General features: G+C 37.6%; 1 protein-coding gene across 1 annotated transcript in view; it reads left to right on the forward strand.

Moving 5' to 3' along the window:
- EFCAB5 (EF-hand calcium binding domain 5) overlaps nucleotides 1-22748 on the forward strand; it is a 115161-nt gene that overhangs the window by 22700 nt on the left and 69713 nt on the right. The window contains exons 6-7 of the mRNA XM_037070042.1: nucleotides 13792-13948; nucleotides 20284-20332. Of these exons, the coding sequence (XP_036925937.1) occupies nucleotides 13792-13948; nucleotides 20284-20332 (206 nt within the window). The remainder of the gene's footprint in view (nucleotides 1-13791; nucleotides 13949-20283; nucleotides 20333-22748) is intronic.

Consider the following 22748-nt stretch of genomic DNA (forward strand, 5'->3'; position numbering starts at 1 on the left):
TCCACATATAAATGAAATCATGTGGTACTTGTCTGTCTCTGACTGGCTTATTTCACTTGGTGTAATACTCTCCAGGTCCATTCATGCTGACATAAATGGTAAGATTTTCCCTTTTTTGGCTGAGTAGTATTCCATTGTGCAAATGTACCACAGGTTTTTTATCTGCTCATCTACTGATGAGCAATTGAGCTGCTTCCAAATCTTGGCTATTGTAAATAATGCTTCAATGAACATAGCAGTGCATATATTTTTTCAAATTAGTGTTTTGAGTTTCTTTGCATATATTTCTAGAAGTAAAATTGCTAGGTCATAAGGAACTTCCTTTGTTATAGGTAACTCCATACTGCTTTCCACAGTGGCTGCACAAATCTACATTCTCACCAACAGTGCATGAGTGTTCCCTTCTCTCCACATCCTCACCAGCACTTGTTGTTTGTTGATATATTGATGATAGCCATTATGACAAGTGTGAGGTAATATCTCATTGTGGTTTTAATTTGCATCTCTCTGATGATTAGTGACATTCAGCATCTTTTCATATGTCTATTGACCATCTGTATGTCTTCTCTGGAGAAGAGTCTTTTCAGGTCCTTTACCTATTCCTTAACTGGATTGTATGTTTTTCTGGTGCTAAGTTTTGTAAGTTCCTTATAAATTTTGGATACTAAGCCCTTATCAGATATATTGGCAAATATGTTCTCCCATTCGGTGGGCTGTCTTCATTCTGTTGATGGTTTTTTGTGTTTTGTTTTTTTTTTTGCTATGCAAAATCTTTTTAGTTTGATGTAGTGTCATTTGTTTTTTCTTTTGTTTCCCTTGTCCAAGGAGATATTATATATCAGAAAAAATATTGCTATGAGAAATGTCCAAGATTTTATGTCAATGTTTTCTTCTAGGATTTATATGGTTTCAAATCTAACATTTGTCTTTAATCCATTTTGAGTTTCTTCTTGTGTATGGTATAAGAAGGTGGTCTAGTTTACTTTTTTCATGTATCTGTTCAATTTTCCCAACACCATTTATTGAATAGACTATCTTTACCCTGTTGCACGTTTCTGTTTCCTTTGTCAAATATTAACTGATGTTAAAGGTGTGGGTTTATTTTTCAGCTCTCTATTCTGTTCCATTGATCTATGTGTCTGTTTTTATGCTAGTATCATGCTGTTTTAATTTCTATGAGATTGAAGTATAGTTTGATAGCATGATTCCTCCAATTTTGTTCTTTTTTCTTTCTTTCAAGATTGCTGTGGCCATTCAGGGCCTTGTGTGGTTCCATATAAATGTTTGGAATATTTGTTTGCTAGTTCTGTAAAGTATGCTGTTGGTATCTTGATAATAATTACATTGAATCTATAGGTTGCTTTGAGAAGTATGGATATTTTAGTGATATCTGTTCTTCCTATTCATGAGCATGTCATGTGCTTCCACTTATTTGTATCTTCTTCCATTTCTTTTTTTCAGTGTCATAATTTTTTTAGTACACATCCTTTTTTTGAGTATAGGAACTGTTTTCTTCATTTTCCTTTTAATACTTCATAATTGATTAATAAAAATGCAACTGATTTCTGGATATTTATTTTGTATCCTGCTCCTTTACTGAATTCATTTATCAGTTCTAGTAGTTTTTTGGTGGAATCTTTAGGGTTCTCTAAATATAGTATCATCAGGTCATCAAGAAATAATGACAGCTTTACTTCTTCCTTTTCAATTTGAATGCCTTTTATTTCTTGTTCTTGCCTGATTGCTGTGGCTAGGACTTCCAGTACTATGTTGAATAAGAGTGGTGAAAGTGGACATCCCTGTCATGTTCTCCATCTTAAAGGAAACACTTGTTTTTACCCACTGAATATGATGTTGGTAATTTTTCTTTGCCTTTTATAATTTTTTTAATTTATTGATTTTAGAGAGAGAGAAAGGGAGAGAGAGAGAGAGAAACATCAATTTGTTGTTCCACTTATTTGTGCATTCCTTCTTTGATTTTTCTATGTGCCCTGACAAGGGATTAAACCCACAACCTTGGTGCATGGGGACAATGCTCTAACCAACTGAGTTACATGGCCAGGGCAGCCATTTTTTTTCTTTCTAATGCTTGACTTAACCCATCTTTGGCTCCTGTGTTCTTCTGACATACTCCTGTAGTCTTTGAAAGCTTCATGCGTTTTTTAGGGATTCTTAGTTCCTTTTGGTGGATGTCATTCATCTGAGATCTAGGAATGCTCATACATATTGTGTCATCATTGTTTCTAGGTTCTTTCATCACCAATGAATAAAATTTTAAAAATAATGAGTTCATATTTATAATTTCATATCAAATATAATGTTTCAGTGTTTTTACCTAATTTCTTAGTTTTATTGTTTGTATCTCTTTTGTTTATACTAAAATTTTTTGTTCTTAACAAAATTGACAGAATTACTCATTTACTTTATCTTACAATTTACATAAAATGGGGTCCATATAATAATACCAACAAGTCTACTAATAATAGAACTACCTAATGAGATTTTAGGTTTATTTTCAGGTTTTTTTTTGGCCATAGAATATATCCCAGTAAGTACATGTATGTAAAAGAAGAAAACCATTCAAAAACTAGAAGAAACCAGGGGTTAAGTTCCTTTATAACCAGAGAAAAGCCTTTGAACCATGACTCAAAATGATGAAAATATTGATGAATTTGATTAAATAAAAATTTAAAGTTTTCTGCCTGGAAAAATAGTTACAATGACTTGATTCTGTTGGTATTGTACAAAAGTAGTCATTGGCAATATGTAAATGAATAAGAATGTGTGTCCTCGGCAGAGGATTGTGTGTCCTCGGCAGAGGATTGTGTGTCCTCGGCAGAGGACACAATGTATCGTGTGTCCCCTGCCGGGAACTGGCCTGCAACCCAGGCATTTGCCCTGACCGGGAGTCGAACCGCGATCCTCTGGTTCACGGGCCCGCGCTCAATCCACTGAGCTACACCAGCCAGGGCTAAAATTACTTTAAAATGTAACAATCTAAGCTCTTCAGTTCTACAAACCGAGGCAGCATGCNGCTACGATTGTTACATTTTAAAGTAATTTTAGCCCTGGCTGGTGTAGCTCAGTGGGTTGAGCGCGGGCCTGTGAACCAGAGGATCGCGGTTCGATTCCCGGTCAGGGCACATGCCTGGGTTGCAGGCCAGTTCCCGGCAGGGGACACACGATACATTGTGTGTCCTCGGCAGAGGCAACCGTACATTGATGGGCCTGCAACCCAGGCATGTGCCCTGACCGGGAATCGAACCGCGATCCTCTGGTTCACAGGCCCGCGCTCAACCCACTGAGCTACACCAGCCAGGGCTAAAATTACTTTAAAATGTAACAATCGTAGCTCTTCAGTTCTACAAACCGAGGCAGCATGCTGGATTTGGCCCCCAGGTTGGTTTGCTGACCCTTGGTCTTCATGATATGTTAGATGTCTCCTAGATCTAAATATCAAATAAGACACTTGTACTCTCTGATTCTTTTCTTGAATCTCCATAGTTTCCTTTGAATGTCTTCTGGCATGGATACTTATAATAAACTTTATAAAAGAACTTAAAATTTTTTGTGACTTGTTTTAGTGTATTTCCTGTAAGGTAAGCAACCAATTAGAAACTTTTGGAATTAGGTACATATGTTTCTCTGGAATAAAGTAAGAGATGTACAGAACCCTTACTTTATGTGTAGATGTGGAATTTTTATTTTCAGTTGCCTGCCAGTGATATCAGAATTACCTGGGTGCTTGGTTAAAAGTACAGATTCCTAGCTTCTGCCCTGCCTGGCATAGCTCAGTGGATTGAGCGCAGGCCTGCAAACCACACAATCTCTATTCGATTCCCAGTCAGGGCACATGCCTGGGTTGCAGGCCAGTTCCCAGCAGGGGACTCACGGGAGGCAACCATACATTGATGCTTCTCTCCTTCTCTCCTTCCCTTCCCTTCTAAAGATGAATAAATAAAATCTTTAAAAAAAAAGTACAGATTCCTAGCTTCTTCTTCAGATCTTCTGAATCAGAACCTCTAGGAATGCATTTAAAACAAGTTCCACAGGAGGTTATTGTGCACACTAAATTTTCAAGACCAATCATTTAGTGAAACCAAATTAAGGGTTTTAGTATTGGTGAAAAGTTCCAATGTCAGCAGTGAGCAGTGTCATTAAATTTAATAAAACAGCTTAAAGTGTCATTTGTGTTCACCATCTGTTCTTGCAGAGCAATAGATTAGATTTGTTTTTAGCTCTATTTTCATTTTAAAAAACTTAAAATTTGGGAACTGGTGTCAAGGCTGTAAACCAGTTGGTTGACAAATCCTTTCTTCCCTTGCGGATATGTAGATCTCAGTCAGTACATAAAACTTTAGGCATTTTTTCAACATGTGTTGTAAGGATAGTAATCGGCAAAGTAGGATTCTGGTCTAGGTTCCATTGTCAACCAATAGCATGACACAATAAGATTAATTTATTTCACTGATCTTTCTTTTTTTTAAATTTTCCTCGAACTTTTTAAAAAAGACATTTATTTATTTATTTATTTATTTAGAGTGGAAGGGAGAGAGAAAGAGAGGGTGAGAAACATCAATGTGTGGTTGCCTCTCACATGGCCCTCCACTGAGGACCTGGCCTGTAACCCAGGCATGTGCCCTGACTGGGAATCAAACAGGCAACCCTTTGGTTTGCAGCCCAAGCTCAATCCACTGAGCTACACCAATCAAGGCTCACTGATCTTTCCTGAACTGGGAGCTTGAATATTCAGGGTCATTTGAGGTTTGATAAGCACCCTAGTTTCTATTGGAGCAATACTGTTGTAGGAATTTTATGAGTGAGTTAATGTAATCAAAGATACTTTCCTGCCCCCTCCCTGCCCCCGCCGCCTGGATTGTCAGGATTAGGGCTTCATCTCTCTGTGGCAAAAATGGCAAAAATTCAGGATCTATGTGTCAACATGTGACAGTGTCAGGCATTTGCAGAATATTCAGAAATCCTAGGGATGCTTTACAACCGCACAATGTCTATTGACTTAAAGCTCAGATACCCAGCATCTTAGCAAAACAGTCCTGCTTTTAAATTCTCTGAACTATATCATTTTGGTGACAATGTTAAAATGTTCATTTGACTCAACCTGAGCTGAAGTTTCCATCTGTCTGCTTCCTAGAACAAAAGGGGATTCATCTCTGTTCAGTGTCTAAGGACAGTAGACAAAAAAGACACTCCTTACTGATTTGGAACAATTTTTAGAGTGGTAGCTACTATTCTGAAAAATAAAATATTACTGCTGTTTGTAAGTTTTATACATATAATACTTTTATTGCTTTTCATCAGGGTTCCTAGAAGAGAGGTATAGAATTAAGTGGACTTTAATCCTTGCACGTAGTTTTGCAAAAACAATAAAGAGGTTAGGTTTTTATCATTTTCCTTTTCTTCATATTTTTTTTAGCATCTTTCCCCTGTGACTCAGTTCCTCCAGTGCTAAAAAAGTTGCTGTTAATATAGGATTATAAACTTCCAATGGCCTGGTTATTGTGATGGTTAGACATATTTTACATGTGTTGAAATTTGTACAACCTTTCACCAGAATGGTGAAATTTTACTGTGTGATGTTTTCAAAAACAGCAAAAATAAGCATTATAGAGAGTGATTATTAGTGTTAGGATGTCACACTATCTCAGAGAAGCAGGGCCTATTATATTTTATAAATAAATAAATAATATATCATAAACTTATATATATCAAATTTATTACATAAATTTATTATATTTTATATTATATGGTTTGCATGGCAACAATCTATATTGTATCATATAATAAAGTTATATTATAATTTAATATAAAATATATTAAATATATTGTATATAATTTAATATAAAATATATACAATCTATATTGTATCATATAATAAAGTTATATTATAATTTAATATAAAATATACTAATATTTTATGTAATTTGTTATATAATTTAAATTTTATTATATTTTATATTATATAATTTAAGCAGGACCATACAATTTATTATATACATTTTCTCTCTCTTCTCTACTAGTCCTAAAAATTTAACTGAAACAGGAAGTAGATCCAAGGCAAAAGCTTGGATCTTTCCCCGTGTGGCAGATACAGCCATGCATATCCAGTTCTGGTTTGGTAATGATCTTTGATCCCTACATCTGTTGCTTATTTCACTATCACTGTGCATCTATGACAAACCTTGAGATGTCTTTTGGGTGTTTTTCCAGTGACTCCTTTTTAGCCTTTGGACTAATAACGAACACTTAATCCATGAAGAGAAAAAAATCACAAAGAAATATTCCAGAATTACTTTCTCTACCACAGCTACATAAAGGAGATAAATAAGCCAGTATAAATTCTCAAGCATTAAGGAAACACAAACCAAGTGAAAACTAAAAGGAAAAGAGACATATGCTTTTATTTTACTTGTAATAATTCCCTACAAATTAACTCGTGTTCAAGGAACTCATGCAGATTATGTGACAAATCCATTGTGTCTATTTCTGTTGAAATATGGTATCTGCAAAGGATTTGAAGGTTTACTTCAAAGTACTTACCTTTTGTATTAAAAAAAAAATCCAAACCTCAAAGTGTCTAATTCATCCTTACAAGATGCCAGCACTAGGAGTTGGCAAGACTGAGGGAATGTTTCATCCTTGATATGGGGCTTCTTCAGTTGCCAGGAGACAGTGACTTCCTAGGCAGATGTCTCTCTGCTCATACTCCACACCAGCTGCCACCTCTTTACGGAGCCAAATGCTTGTGCTTACATTATGCTAGGAAATCCCATAGGTACTGCTCCCAAGGTGATATTATTAATATTAATCTTCTTGTCAATCTGTTTGAATATCATATTTTATCAATTCAGTAAAATGGATTTTGCCAAAAGTGAGTGGATAGATAAGGAAATGCTTTTTCAAATGATGTTTGAATAACTAGTATACCCAAATGTATGGGACAGGACTTTATCCAAACAGGTTCTACTTTTGTTCATCATGAAGCATAATAATAATGTACATACACTGACTAGTTTCATATTAATTTCTAAACTACGTTCTGTTGTATATTTACATGTCACATTATTAGGTACTTAGACATTCAGGTACTTAAGGACCAAGAAATCCTGATCTCCCTGAATGTTATCCTAACATCTTACATACACACACACCCCTGTGCGACTTGATGGTGAGTGAATCTATAGTCCTACTTCAGAGGCAGAGAGCACTACTAATGTTAAAGACTGAGGCAGAGTTCCTGAGTTAAGTTCTCCCCATCCAGGGCTGGATATCTGGGATAATGCCTGACAAGTTATGTTAGTACTAGAGGAGAAATATCTAAGACTATCTAAGATGTTCAGAAATTCTTAATATTTGCCAACAGTTCTGTTGATTCATTTTAAACTATCTAGTAACTGACATCCTCAAAAAACGAATTTATTTTTCTGTACAGAGAAGATAGACTGAAAACTTCACATGCAACTGCCGCGGTTTCTAATGGTTGAGGACCTTATGTGCAATTGCCTTGGGTTAAATATCCTCTGTCCTAGCTCAGTTCTACACCATCAAAACAGATGCTTCCCAGCCCTCTGGGGGGATGTAATCATACTCCTTCCAATGTAGAATCGGAACTCAACCACTTCATTTGGAAATAGGAAATCCTGATCATCAAGGTCAGCTTCAAATTTTGGAGGCACTAAATCAGAAGTACCCAGTGTGTGGGGACAATAAGCTCAGACAACCAAGCCTTGATTTAGTCCACCTGTGCCATATAGACTGCATATGTTTAGCAGAAAGCTGGGTTGTATATATGATTTATGCATATCAGCTAATGAAAACCACCACAGCCAGACGTCCTTTCCTTTCATTGAGAGTGCCAGCATCTTTGTCTAGAACATCCTTCTATTCTGTTCTCTAGGTTGCTAATTTCTCCTTGTCCTTCAGAATCAGCTCAAATATCACTTCTTTTGGGATACATTCTGCCGCATCTAGTCTGGATTAGGTACTCTTTCTGTATATTCCTCAAATACCAATAGGCTCATGTCAGTCCTTAGCACACTGTTATGTATTTGTTGATATAGCTCCTCATTATCTCTTCAAAGATAGGAATTGTTTTCTATCTCACCTACATCTGCAATACTAAGCGCAGTGCTTGGCATAAGTTGCATGAGGCTCAGTAAGTGTTTGTTAAGGAATGAATTGCTGACTGCTCAATGTTGAGCCATACCTAGTAGGGAAAAAATACAAAATTTGCTTTTTTGTCATGAAGAACTTGTACAGTATAGTTGAAGAAATATAACTAAAACAGTTAAGTTTATTGAAACAGTTGTCCATATATACTCTCTGCACTTCTCCCACTTCCCACACATTTCTCAACTTGTTCTATCTGGCCTTTTTCCTGGCTCCCTTCAATACACATCACTTGCCAAGATCACAATGTTCTCCATGATTCTACACCCAGTGGAAAGTTTGCAATCCTCATCTTACATGACCTCTTAGCAGTATTCAATAATGTCAACCATTTTCTCCTTCAAATACCCTTCCTCCCTTCCATGACATCATTCATTACCAGTTTTCCTTCCACCTCTGTTTAGTCCTTCTCAGAGTAAGACCTGACTTATTTTCTGCTACCTGACATTTAAAGATCAAGGTTCATTAAGGTATGGTGCCATCACTCCTATTTTGTTCTCCTATCACTCCATAATCCATCCCTGAGTGCTCTCATTCCAACACATGACTTCAATTATGACCTATACATTCATGACTTAGAGCTCTAGCTCAGACACCTTGTGATTTGTGTGTGTGTGTGTGTGTGTGTGTGTGTGTGTGTATTTTTAGTTCCAGACCAGTATATGCCATTATCTATTCAAAATTTGCACTTGGATGTTTCACAAGTACCTCACTTTCAATAAATCATTGTCTTATTTATTTATTCATTTATTTATTCTCACCCAAGGATTTTTTTTACTGATTTTAGAGAAAGAAGAAGGATGAGGGAGGGAAAGAGAGAAACATTGATGTGAGAGAGAAGCATCGATCGGTTGCCTCCCACTTGCACCTTGACTAGTGATCAAACCTGCAACCTACATATTTTCCCTGACTGGGGATTGAACCAGCAGAATTTTGATGTATAGAAAGATGCTCCAACTAATTTAGACACCCGGCCAGGGTCCTTGTATTGTTTGGTTATCCATCCAGATTCTCAAGCCCAAAGCCCAAAGATCACCCTTGGCGCCTTGTGCTTCCTTACAGCTTGCTTACAGTTCATCATTAAGTCCTGCTTATTTTTACCTCCTCTCTAATCTGTTCATTTATGACTTTCCCCACTGTGGCTATCCTAGTTGAAGCTGTTGTAACAGTCTCCTAATTGGTATGTTTACATCCACTCTTGCCCTCTTCCAACCTATTCTTTTTTTCTTTAAGATTTTATTTATTTATTTACCTTTATAGAGAAGGGAAGGGAGGGAGAAAGAGAGGTAAAGAAACATCAATGTGTGAGAGAGACATCAGTCGGTTTACTCTTGCACATGCCCAACTGGGAACCTGGCCCACAGCCCAGGCATGTGCCCTGATGGGGATTCAAACCAGCAACCTTTTGGTTCGTAGGCTGGCACTCAATCCACTGAGCCACACCAGCCAGTTCAATCTATTCTTTACCACTATTTGAAGTAATTTTTTTTAAAAAAAGATTAATCTTATCATGTTTTTCTCCAATGTGAAAGATTTCAAGTCTTTACTTTTAGCATAAAAAACAAAATCTTTACCCCATAAGAACTTCTTTGTATGACCTGGTCCCTAATTTCCTTCCTATTCCTGGCTCCTGCCTCTCTCATTCTTATACTCTATACTCCAAGCACACAGGATTTCTTCCAGTTCTTCAAAGTCCTTCTTTCCCCCTGAGGACCTTTCACACGCTGTCCTCTGCCTGTTACCACTCCTCTCCCTCTATACCTGTCCTACCGATCCTTTAGAGTTCAAATACCAAATTGTAATCTAGCTTTTGCTCTTCTGATGCAAATTTTTCTGTGTGTTTGTTTTTTTGTTATATACATAAGATTATTGTAAGATATGTCTTAATTTGGGGTAATTGACTAATGTTGAAATCTCTGAAATTAATCATCAGTATTTAATGGGGAGGTGATAAATGTTTTGTAAAGTTCCAAATAACCCTAATTATGTGTTCATATATTATTGATTAACCAGTAACTTAGATTTTTCTTAAGTCATTACACCTTCTGTTAGAAATGTTATTTCATAGTAAGATCTATGTTCAATAAACAAAAAGAAAACAAGAATTAAATGTAATAATTAAGTAGACACAAGTCATATGTGGGTTTTTAGAGGAATACGAGAATTACAAGAATTACAAGAATAATACGAATATGCTCTAGGAATATCAAAAAGTTTAGTTTACCTTTGTGAAACTAAGACCTCCAGAGCTTAAAAACAAATAAACAGAGTTTATTAACTTGTTAGGCAAGTGAGTTCAGACCAGTGAAGGTGTCACCCAATAGTTTGCAGAAGAGGAAAAGTCAGGGGTGTTTAGGTATTAGGAAAGGAGCATCATAATGGTTACACTACAGCAACTGGTAACTGTCACAGTGTATAGGACAGAGTGAAGCCAAAGTGTGTATATGATTGATTAAAACAAGTTCCATTGCTCAGCAGTCAAGAAAGAATGTTCAGTTAGGTCCAGTAATGGTCTAGTAAACTGGGGTCACTCCAAGTTCAAGATCAGTTATCCACTTAAACTGGTTGGAACCAGTTTTAATGAAACACAATGCTCAGTTTGGTATAATTTAGACAAAATTCTTCTGTAAGTGGAGGATTTTCCTTGTACAGCTTGAATGGATAGGTGGAATTTGGATTGTTACAATTAGGGTAGGGAAACTTACTGCTCTCTTTAATTAGTTAGATTTATACTACATTCTTTCTTTAAAAATTCCCTGGCTGGTGTAGCTCAGTGGATTGAGTGCTGTTCGATTCCCAGTCAGGGCACATGCCTGGGTTGCAGGCCAGTTCCCAGCAGGGGACTCACGAGAGGCAACCATACATTGATATTTCTCTCCTTCTCTCCATCCCTTCCCCTCTGAAGATAAATAAATAAAATCTTTTTAAAAAAGATATCAAACACTTGTTAAGATGGGAAACTTCTATTAGTTAGTTTTTGCTGCATAACAAAATACCTCAAAACTTTCTGGCTTAAAACAATCATCATTATTTGCTCATAATTTTGAGGGTTGGTAACTTTGTGCTGGGCTCATGGCTCTTCTCTGCTCCACATGGTATCAGTTGGACTTACTCATGCATTGCAGTAAGTTGTCAGTTGATAGCCTTAATCACTTGTCTATTAGTTGGCTAACTGTTAGCAAAAGCAATGGAGGTAACTGGATCATTATCTAGCAGACTAGTCTAGACTCATTTCCAAGGTGGTGGTGGCAAGGCTCCCAAGTTCAAAGAAAGGGCCTCAAAATTCAAGCATGTTTTTTCCTTTTTCTTTTTCAGTTTTATTGTGATATAATTGATAGAGTTTTTCAATTTTCTTCTTTTATATGTTGGCTAATGGTCCATTGGCCAAAGCAAGTCACATGTCCACAGCCAGACCCAAGGGTACAGAAATAGACTCCACATCTTGATGGGAGGAGCTGCAAAGTTACATTGCATTCAAACACACATGGATACAGGAATGAGAAGGATGTGTGGCCATTTTTGCATTTTACCACATTAGTTTTATTCTCCTATCCAGTATCCTTAAATGTGGATTTATACTTATATTCATACTGCTTGCAGTTTATGTCTCCTCTACACTGCCCAAAGTTAAGCGTTTTGGATGCTATGGAATTTTGTTGATTGATGTGGATATCATCATAAGATAATGCACGCCACAGGAAAGAAATTTTATTCATTCCTTGAATTAGTTACATAATCAATTTAAAGTCATTTAGATTACATTTTCAGTCTCACATACAGTAGCTCTGAAGCACAAAACTAGGTTTTCTTTCTAAATGTGGTCATTAATAAATAGAAGAAAATGATGTCTGAGCTGAGATATAAAAGATGTGGAGGATCTAGTAAACCAAAGACAGGGATCAAAGTATTTCATGCAGATGGAAATATGACAGAAACCCAATTTTGTTAATCCATTTTTGTGGTGCAGTGATCAATATGCATAAGAATCTGGAGACACCCAGGACTTGCTGCACAATATTGTTTACTTCACTGTTCTGCATTGGGCTCTAAGCTTTATAATAGCAGAATCCATAATAGGTGCTCAATAAATGTTTGCGTAATGAGTGAAAAATTGACTGACTTAGTGAGTGAATAATGAGAAAAAGCTAGAAGAAAGACACAGAATAGAGAGTCATGCAGGAATGAAGACAGAAATTTAGGAGACTGCTTTATAGAGAAGGAGAGAGAGGCAACAGAAGGGGAAGCAGAGAGAGGGAGACAGATAAAGCAGCAGGGGGAGAATGGGGATAGGAAGAGCTGAAGAGCCAGCAGAGGAAGGGACCTGGGGGCTCTGAGATCAGTGGCAGAGGTTTGGCTGCTCAGCAGTTGTATTGGAGGAACTTAGCACTTCCTTTAAAATACTAATCAATCTTCCAGCAGTTCAGAAACAGGCCCTTCTCTGCTTTTAAACCACTTGCCTATTTTGGGTTTCAAATTTCAAAGTTTATTTGTGAAGGTTTATTTTCCCAGGGAATTATGAAGGCCTTACATGGACATAAAGTAATGACTTAAATTTTAGGGTTGTTTATTACTATTGTTATTATTATTGTTGATATTTACATCATCAGTTCTTACTGAAAATTCTCTTGCATTTTAAAATCTATAGGAGAACCCTAGTCCCTTTTCTTTGAAAGATGAAGACCTACATCAAACATTATTAGAAAATTGTTTTTGAAGCTAGCAGCTATTTTTAAAAAATATTTTACTTATTTATTTGAGAGAAAGGGAATAAGAGGGAGAAAGAAAGGGAGAGAAACACTGATGCCCCAGAGAAACATTGATCAGTCGCCTCTCACATGCCTCCCACTGGGGACCTGGCCCATAATCCACACAGGTGCCCTGACTGGGAATAGAATCAGCAGTCTTTCAGTTTATGGGACAATGCCCAAGCCACTGAGCCATTTCAGCTATGGTAAAACTTTGTATTATTCTGAGCCATTTTGGTGTTTCAATCAAAACCAGTTTGGGGGTTTTGAAATGCTAATAGGGATGATAAACACAGGAACAACTAAAACCACAATTCTTTCCCCATTTTCTACCTGGGTAATACAGCTCTGGCAGAGGAGAAGGGTAACTATTATGCTCAGGGCCTGTAATTCCAGCTGGATAAAGGAAACTGGCAATATAAATTCCTAGACAGAAAGCAAAAGTTTGTTCAAAGGCATCAGAATTACCTGTGAGGCTCCCACCCTAGACCTTGAATCAGAATCCTTTCACATGATTTCTGCATCCAGGGAAGAGAGAGGCCTACCACCTTGAGGCCTCAGTACATTCAACCTTGCTGTTTGTGTTATGTGGCAGCTTCTAGGGCTATTCTTAGTACTTCTTAAGTATAGTGTTTAGGTAGGTAAAATAAGGCCTACCTCTATAAAAAGTCTAATAATAGTAGAAGGCAGCCTATGATTAATGCACTAATCATAGGCTCAAATCAAGGCCAATTTCATGGAGAAAAGACAGAAACAAAGTTTATTTGATGCTCCGAACTCTTTTCTTCTGCCATTTGAACAATCTGAATCAAATTCAAAGGTCTTAACTCAACATATCTTCTATTTCTACATCCTTCAGAGTATCCAAGATGAAGGAGAAGATTAAAGAGAGAAAAGAACAAAGAGAAAGCATAGATGATCTCAAAGTCAAGGTGGCCAACACACGGAAACAGGCTCTCCAGGAACAGTTCAATGAATGGATTGTAGACCCCAAAGGAATGATTCCTATGACAGTGGTAAGAAAGGGGGTGCATGTGAAGGTTAGGTGGGGCAGAAAATAAGAGGGTGATTGCTGGAATACTGAGTGGAGTGCTACAAACTTGCCTCTGAATTTTCAGTCCTGCTGAGGTAAGTCAATTGTTGGCACATCTAGTCCCTGAGAGTAGATTCCTTTAATTTTTCTCTTAGTATTTAAAAAAATTCTAAGTTAGAGTTCTAAAATATATTGACTCTGGCTGAGGCTCCTAAATTCCTCATCACAGAAGAATTTAGCTCGGTCATATATAATATATACATATTGATATATATATACTTATGTATCAATATATATTGATATGTATATTGATGTGTGTATTATATAAGATATATACATACATATCTTTTTACATATATATCTTATATAATATATTTATAATATAATATATCTTGATATATTTTTATATGCATCATATAAGATATATACATATATAATATATAAGATATGTATATCTGTAAATCATATATACAGACATAGCTTTCATTTATTTATTTATTTTTGCATGCATGTGACTAATTACTTCTGTGGGCTAAGAGACAATCTAGCTCCAGAAGGCATCTATATTCTAAGAGTTAAATATTTTCTCTTAGGTATATGAGGTATGTCTGGGAAAAGTCCAGCCATGGTTAATATAATGAGAATGCTTTGCACAACACTGATGTAACCTAGCAGTGGACTAGAATGTGCATGTGTGAACAATGACAACTTCACTGTGCTAGGCAGTGGGGTTGGTAGAAGCCATTGAGGGAGCATGTGTACTGTGTGGCTGTCATGTTAAAAATGACTGAGAGAGTAGAACAATGAATCTGCATCAAATTTTGCTGTAAGCTTCAATATTCATCCATAGAAACTATTCAAAGTGAATTATTTTTATTGAATTTATTAGAGTGACATTGGTTGATAAAGGTAAATAAGTTTCAGGTATACATTTATAAAGTAATACATCATCTGTATATTGTATTGATTCAGAAGGTTTGGGGGGATGATGCAATGAGTACAATGTAAATAAATGTGGCATGAACACTTCAAAGATGGCTGAGAATCTGTTGAAAGTGATCCATGTTTGGGAAGGCCTGAAACAAGCAGAACACCTGAGAATGTTGAATGTGTATGGGCTGCAATCAACAAAGATCAGCGACTGACAGTGCGAGAACTAGAAGCATTCCAAAAACTACTGTGTTCAAGATTTTGATGCAGGATCTTGGCATGAAATGTGTTGTAGCAAAATTCATTCCAAAGCTTCTGCTACCAGAACAGAAGGAACATCATGTTGCAATTGGGAGAACTGTGTGAAGGCCCAAAGTGCCTACTTTGAAGGTGACTGAGGAACAGACATGGGCAGCATGGGCAGAGGAGACTCCCAGTAGGGCGGTGGTGGGAGGACCAAGTAGGTGAGGGGGCAGCTCTCAGAACTAGGTGGTCCCACATTTGTGTGTGGATACACCGGGAGGAATAACTGGGAAGCCAGACAGACTGCATAATCCAGGATTCCAGCATGGGGAAAGATAAAGCCTCAAAACCTCTGACTCAAAAAACCTCTGGAGAGTGGTGGGAGAAACTCCCAGCCTCACAGGAGAGTTTGTTGGAGAGACCCACAGGATCCTAGAATGTACACAAGAAGGGAATCAGCACCAGAAGGGCCCAATTTGCTTGTGGGTAGTGGGGGAAGTGACTGAGGAGTTAGCAGGAAAGCTGGCTAAGAGCTAAGCAAGTGTCATTGTTCCCTCTCAACCCCCCCCCCACAGCACCACAATACAACCAAGTGGGTTGCCCCATCTGGGGCAATATCTAAGGCTCCACCCATTACTACATAACACACATGCCAAAACAGAGAAATATGGCCCAAATGAAAGAACAGATCAAAGCTCCAGAAAAAATACAACTAAGTGATGAAGGGATAGCCAATCTATCAGATGCACACTTCAAAATACTGGTAATCAGGATGCTCACAGAAATGGTTCAGTATGGCCACAAAATAGAGAAAAAAGTGAAGTCTACAAAAAGTAAAGAAAGGAAAATGTACAGGGAACCAACAGTGAAGGGAAGGAAACTGGGACTCAAATCAATGGTTGAGAGCAGAAAGAAGAAAGAAACATTCAACAAGAAAAGAATGAAGAAACAAGAGTTCAAGAAAATGAGGAGAGGGTTAGGAACCTCTGGGACAACTTTAAATGTTCCAATATCCGAATCATAGGGGTGCCAGAAGGAGAACATAAGCAAGAAATGGAAAACTTATTTGAACAAGTAATGTAGGAAAACTTCCTCAATCTGGTGAAGGAAATAGACTTCCAGGAAGCCCAGAGAGTTCCAAAAAAGTTGGACCCAAAGAGGAACACACCAAGGCACAACATCATTAAGTTACCCAACATTAGAGACAAAGAGAAAATCCTACATGCAGCAGGAGGAAAGGAGACAGTTACCTACAAAGGAGTTCCCATAAGGCTATCTGCTGATTTCTCAAAAGAAATCTTATAGGCAAGAAGGGGCTGGAAAGAAGTATTCAAAGTCATGAAAGGCAAGGACCTACATCCAAGATTAATCTATCCAGCAAAGCTATCATTTAGAATGGAAGGGCAAATAAAGTGCTTCCCAGATAAGGTCAAGCTAAAGGAGTTCTTCATTACCAAGTCATTACATGAAATGTTAAAGAGATTTATCTAAGAAAAAGAAGAAGATCAAAACTATGAACAGTAAAATGACAACAAAGTCACAACTATCAAAAACTGAACCTAAAAAACAAAGACAGAAACAAAGTAAGCAAACAACTGGAATGGGAACAGAGTCACAGAAATAGAGATCGCATAGAGGGCCATCAGCAGGAAAGGGATAGAATGGTGGAAGAGACACAGGGAACAAGAAGCATAAATGGTATGTACAAAATAGACAAGGGGAGGTTAAGAATAGTATAGGAAATGGAGAAGCCAATGAACTTATATGTGACCTCTGGACATGACCTAAGGTGGGGGAATAATGGTAGGAGGAGAGTACAGGGAAGAGGGGAATAAAGGGGAAAAAAACAGGACAACTGTAATAGCATAATCAATAAAATATATTTTTTAAAAATAAAGATAAATTTAAAAAACTATTAATCAAAATATACAAAGAACTCATAAATCTCAATAATAGTAAAACAAACAACCAATTAAAAGATGGGTAAAAGGCCTAAACAGACATTTCCCCAAAGATATCTGGATGGCAAATAAGCATATTAAAAGATGCTACGCATATGTTATCAGGGAAACACAAATTAAAACAAGATACCACTACTCACCTAACAGAATGCCCAAATTTCAGAATACTGACAACACGAAATGTTGACAAAATGTACAGCTACAGGAACTCTCATTCATTGTTGGTGGAAATGCAAAATGGTATGGCCACATTGGAAGACAGTTTGGCAGTTTCTTATAGAACTAAATATATTCTTGCCATATGATTAGCCATCATGTTCCTTGATATTGACCCAAAGGAGTTAAAAACATGCCCACACAAGAACATGCACATAGATGTTTACAGCAGCTTTTTTAAAAATGTATTTTATTGATTATACCATTACAGTTCTATTCCCCCCTTCATTCCCCTCCACCCGCACACTCCCTCCCCCACCATTCTCCCCCCCCTTAGTTTATAACCATGTGTCTCAAGTTCTTTAGATTCTATATTTCCCCCACTATTCTCGCCCTTCCCCCTATCTATTTTCTACCTACCATCTATGCTATTTTCTGTGCCTTCTCCCCCCATCTCCCCCTCCCACCCCCCTGTTTCTAACCCTCCATGTGTTCTTCATTTCTATGGTTCCACTCCTGATCTAGCTGTCCTCTTGGTTTGCTTTTGTTTTAGGTGTGGTTGTTAATAACTGTGTGTTTGCTGTCCTTTCACTGTTCATATTTTTCATCTTCTTTTTCTTATATAAGTCCCTTTAGCATTTCATATAATAAGGGCTTGGTGATGATGAACTCCTTGAACTTGACCTTATCTGAGAAGCACTTTATCTGTCCTTCCATTCTAAATGAAAGTTTTGCTGGATAAAGCAATCTTGGCTGTAGGTCTTTGGATTTCATGACTTGGAATACTTCTTTCCAGCCCCTTCTTGCCTGTAAGGTCTCTTTTGAGAAATCCGCTGACAGTCTGATGGGTACTCCTTTGTAGGTGACTGTCCCCTTATCCCTTGCTGCTTCTAGGATTCTCTCCTTCATTTTAGTCTTGGCTAATGTAATTATGATGTGCCTTGGTGTGTTCCTTCTTGGGTCCAACTTCTTTGGGACTCTCTGAGCTTCCTGGATTTCCTGGAAGTCTATTTCCTTTGCCAGACTGGGGAAGTTCTCCTTTATTATTTGTTCAAATAAGTTTTCCACTCGTGGCTGTTTCTTTCCCCCTTCTGGTACCCCTATAATCCGGATGTTGGAACGTTTAAAGATGTCCTGGAGGTTCCTAATCCTCTCCTCATTTTTTTGAATTCTCATTTCTTCATTCCTTTCTGGTGGGATGTTTTGTTCTTCCTTCTGGTCCATTCCATTGATTTGAGTCCCAGTTTCCTTTCCATCACTATTGGTTTCCTGGACATCTCCCTTCATTTCAATTAGTTTAGCCTTCATATGTTCCTCTAATTTGTGACTATAATCTACCAGTTGTGTGAGCATCCTGATAAATAGTGTTTTGAATTGTGCTTCTGAGAGGATGGCAATTTCTCGGTTGCTTAGAGTTATTGGCTCTGGGACTTTGAGTTCTTCTTGCACCATCTTTTGGGCTGTTAGTGCCTGTTCCGTAGCAGGATCAGAGCCCTAAGGTGTTCACTAGAACAGGGCAACTAAGTCGCTGGGTTGTGACGTTGTATGTGGGGGCGGGGTCAAAGAGGGACAATGGCTTCCCTCTGCCGCCTGCCACCGCGGCCCTGGCGCTGCAGCCACCACCGTCACGCGTTTTGTTCCACTGCACGCGAGTGTGCCACTGCCGTCAGCCCTCCACCACTGGGTTCGCCCCCTGGGGCCTGTGTGGTCTGTCTCACTGTGCGCGAATGTGCGACCGTGGTCAGTCTGCCCCACACCCCAACTGGTTCCGGGCCGCCTGCGCGCCTAGGTTGGGGGACCTGTCCTGCCCGACCCAGCTCCGCTGCTGGCTCCGCCTCTCTTACCATCCCCGTTGAACGGTTCGTAGTTGTCGGACTTCCGTATAATTCCGTTTTCTGGTCTTTGGGTGTGTCCTAGTTCTCCAAACCTTTGTTGTGTTCAAACTTGGTTGTGGGAGAAGGCACGGTGTTTCCACCTATGCCTCCATCTTGGCGGAAGTCCTATAGCAGCTTTATTTATCATTGCCAAAATTTGGGAGAAACCAAGATGCCCTTCAGTAGATGAAGGGATAAATTAACTGTGGTACATCAGACAATGGAATATTATTCAGTGCTAGAAGGAAATGAGCTATCACACTATGAACAGACATGGAGGAATATTAAGTGCATACTACTAATGGAAAGGAACCAGTCTGAAAAGGCAACATGATTCCAGTATGTTGGCTATGATATCCTGAAAAAGTTACAGCTGTGGAGGCAGTTAAAAGATCAGTGATCTCCAGGAGTGACAGGGGAAGGGGGACAAATAGGCAGAGCACAGTGGGGTTTTAGGGTGCTAAAACAATTCTGTGTGGTAACATAATGATGAATATATGTCATTATACATTTGTCAAAACCCATAGAATGTACAACACCAAGAATTATTCTAAATGTAAACTAAGAACCTTGGGTTACGATATTTCGATGATGGTTTATTGACTGTAACTAATGTACCACTGTGGTGCGGGACGTTGATAAGAGGGGCAGCTGTGTGTGGTAGCCGGCAGAGAGTAGATGGGGCCGCCCTGTACTTTTTGCTCAATTTTGCTATGAACCTAAAATGGCTCTAAAGAATAGAGACTATTTTTAATAAGTGCACCAAGGAGAACTCTGACATTTCTTTCTTTTTTCTTTTTGTAATTTAGGAATGAGAAAGCATACAGGGTTCTTTGGGTTGCAAGCAGGTTGTGAAAGGTGCCTTACCTCCATCATGCCCAATGTCTAAGAGCTGATAGAAATGTCCCCGGAGGGGGCAAAATGGTCTTACTCTGAGCATTCTAATGTTTGCACAAAAACAATGGGAATCATTGAGGATATAGATGTAAAAGCATTTTATATATCTTGAGGTATTCTATAAAATAAGTGTTAATTATTACTATTCCTGGATTAAGATTACCTAGGACTTAAACTGAAGAACTATAGATGTCTTTAGTCTAAAATACTTAATATATGGTAATTAAGAAGTAATATATGCTCTTATTGATTTATAGATTCAGAATGTGCTTCATGAATTTTTTCAAAATCCAGATTTTCAGTTTGGTAAGCATGTCTATTACTACAGTATTTATGTCTCTCTCTTTTTGGGGGAAGGGAGGGATGTTGAATTAAGATGAAGAGTCAATAATGAGATGGATGTTATTCAAAGCCCTCATAGACGTATTTTCAATACTAAAGCTTTATTTTTCTTTTATAAGATGGAGTATGTAGAAAAGCAGCGAAGCAATGAATGATTTTCAATCCTTCTAGCCTAGTGCCCTATTTTATTACAAATATTCTGTAGTATCTTTTATTATCTTATCAAATACCTACAAAGTATTTCTTACAGAGAATTTTAAAGGAAAGATTAAATGGCATACATGGGATACAAAGGAGAAATAAAAGAAATGATATAAAAATTGTATGTACTATTTCACCATATAAATGTTTGGTTATAACTTTATTATAGAACATAATGGAGTAGTAACATTTGTACCTAGTTATAATAAATGCTTAGACATAAGAAAAGTAAAATTATATCTAAAATTGTATCTAATTGACCATTTCTTTTCTTTGAAAATTTGAAATAAGGGCAAAATGAATGGATTTGTATATGTATGTAGAATCCCCATGAATAGAAGTAGACAATGCAGACTGACACAGGTGTGTTGCATTGAAGTTCAGATACAATGTATATTACCTCCCATTACATAATTTCCTGAAATGGTGAATAACTTGGTAAAGTTCCAGAATGAAGCAGAGTACAATCCTTTCTCAAATTTTCATAATAGTTACATTCTTCAAAAATTCAACAACAAAAATGTTCTATGTTTATATGTAAAATGGAATTAAGCTCTAGACTCCGAATTATTCTAAGCCGATTTTTCACCTACTTGAATGTCTGGCAGGAGGGGGAGAGTCTTTATTGTGCAGGCATTGCAGGAGTTCTTCCCCTACTCCCACTCTCCATCACTGTAGCAACAAAAACTCACCCACAAATTTCCTCCATGCTCACAGGGGGGAAGGGAGGCGGTACTGTTTCTACAGATAGACACATATTTTGATGCTTTGTTTTCACAGAGGTTTCCTTGCATGCGATTAAGCACACACACACACACACACACACACAAATACAAAAACAAAAAGAATTGACTTATTGCTTAGAATTTGGGTCCTGAAATTTACATAATTTATAGCTAATTGATTTTTTCAGTTGATTTTTGCCCACTTTATTACACTGATGGCAATAGATTGTCTGAAGTCTGTGCTCACTTTTAAAAATAAAGTGGTACTTTGGTACTGATCGTTAGTTTGTTCCGGAACTTCTGACGAGTGCCGAAACTAGTGAGTACCGAACTATGCAGCATTTTCTCTTATGGGGCGGGTGTCGTGACTCATACAAGTTCCAAGCAAGGGCCAAGTGCTGAAACATTTTTTCCTCATCAAAGTGTGGGGAGTATGGGGCTTGACGAGTTATAAAGCAGATGAGTACTGAAGTCTGACTGTAAAATACACTTCCTACCCTTCCAATCACTGTTTCCCAAACATGATTTGGGCCTTGCCGTCAGCTTTTTCTGTTTCTCCCTTTGCAGCCTATCTAAACACTATAGTTCTTCACAATCTCAACTCACCTTTCAGAAAAATTTTGAGGGTACTTTTTAAATTTATTTAGTTTTTGATGGGGGAACAGAAGGAATGAGTTAAGAGAACTCTTATTTAAGACTGATAAAATTAGAGAAATTTAGAACACTCTAGTTGATGGTGATTGTTTCTTCTCTTACCTCCTGTTCTATATAGTTTTTATTTTCTGTACCATTTATTCATTCAATATTTATTGAGCCCTCACTTAGTTACAGATACTGTGATGGGGTAGAGGGTAAAAGGAAGGTTATGTTTCCACTGCCCTTAAATTGCTCAAAGTTCAGCCAGGGGATAGACACATGCATATAATAACAACTGTTACTAGTTGAAACTAGTCAGGCTTGCATAATCTTCCGGAGCTTGGGGGAAGATCTTGAATGGAGATAATAGTATTTAATGGGTAAGCTTTACTAAAGTTTATGCAGTCTTTTTATGATAATAACTGACATCTCATAATAAGCAGTTAAAAAATCAAAAGTGACAAAGAATGTTTTTGTGCACCAGTTCCTGACTGGCAGGAGGAATTACTGTTAGAATTGGGAGAGGAAGTCAGTGTATTGATTCTTTCATCTTGAGCTTTCATACAGTTTGCTTTTTTGTGTCTTGGTAAAGTCAATAAGGATCACGTAATTGCCACATTAAATGGAAGTTTAAAAAATCTTTATTCAAACTAACTCCCACATTCACCATTATTTAACTCTTGTTCATGAAACTTTTTTCTTTGCTTTTGTGATATCATTCTTGATTTTTTCTTCTGTCTTTGATCACCTTTTAGTATTTTTGTTTCTTGGTTCTTTTTTTAAGTATTTTTTGTGGATTGTGCTATTATAGTTTTCCC

Source organism: Sturnira hondurensis, unplaced genomic scaffold (genome assembly GCF_014824575.4).
Source record: "Sturnira hondurensis isolate 20B ecotype Veracruz unplaced genomic scaffold, ASM1482457v3 Scaffold0018728, whole genome shotgun sequence".
Taxonomy (NCBI): domain Eukaryota; kingdom Metazoa; phylum Chordata; class Mammalia; order Chiroptera; family Phyllostomidae; genus Sturnira; species Sturnira hondurensis.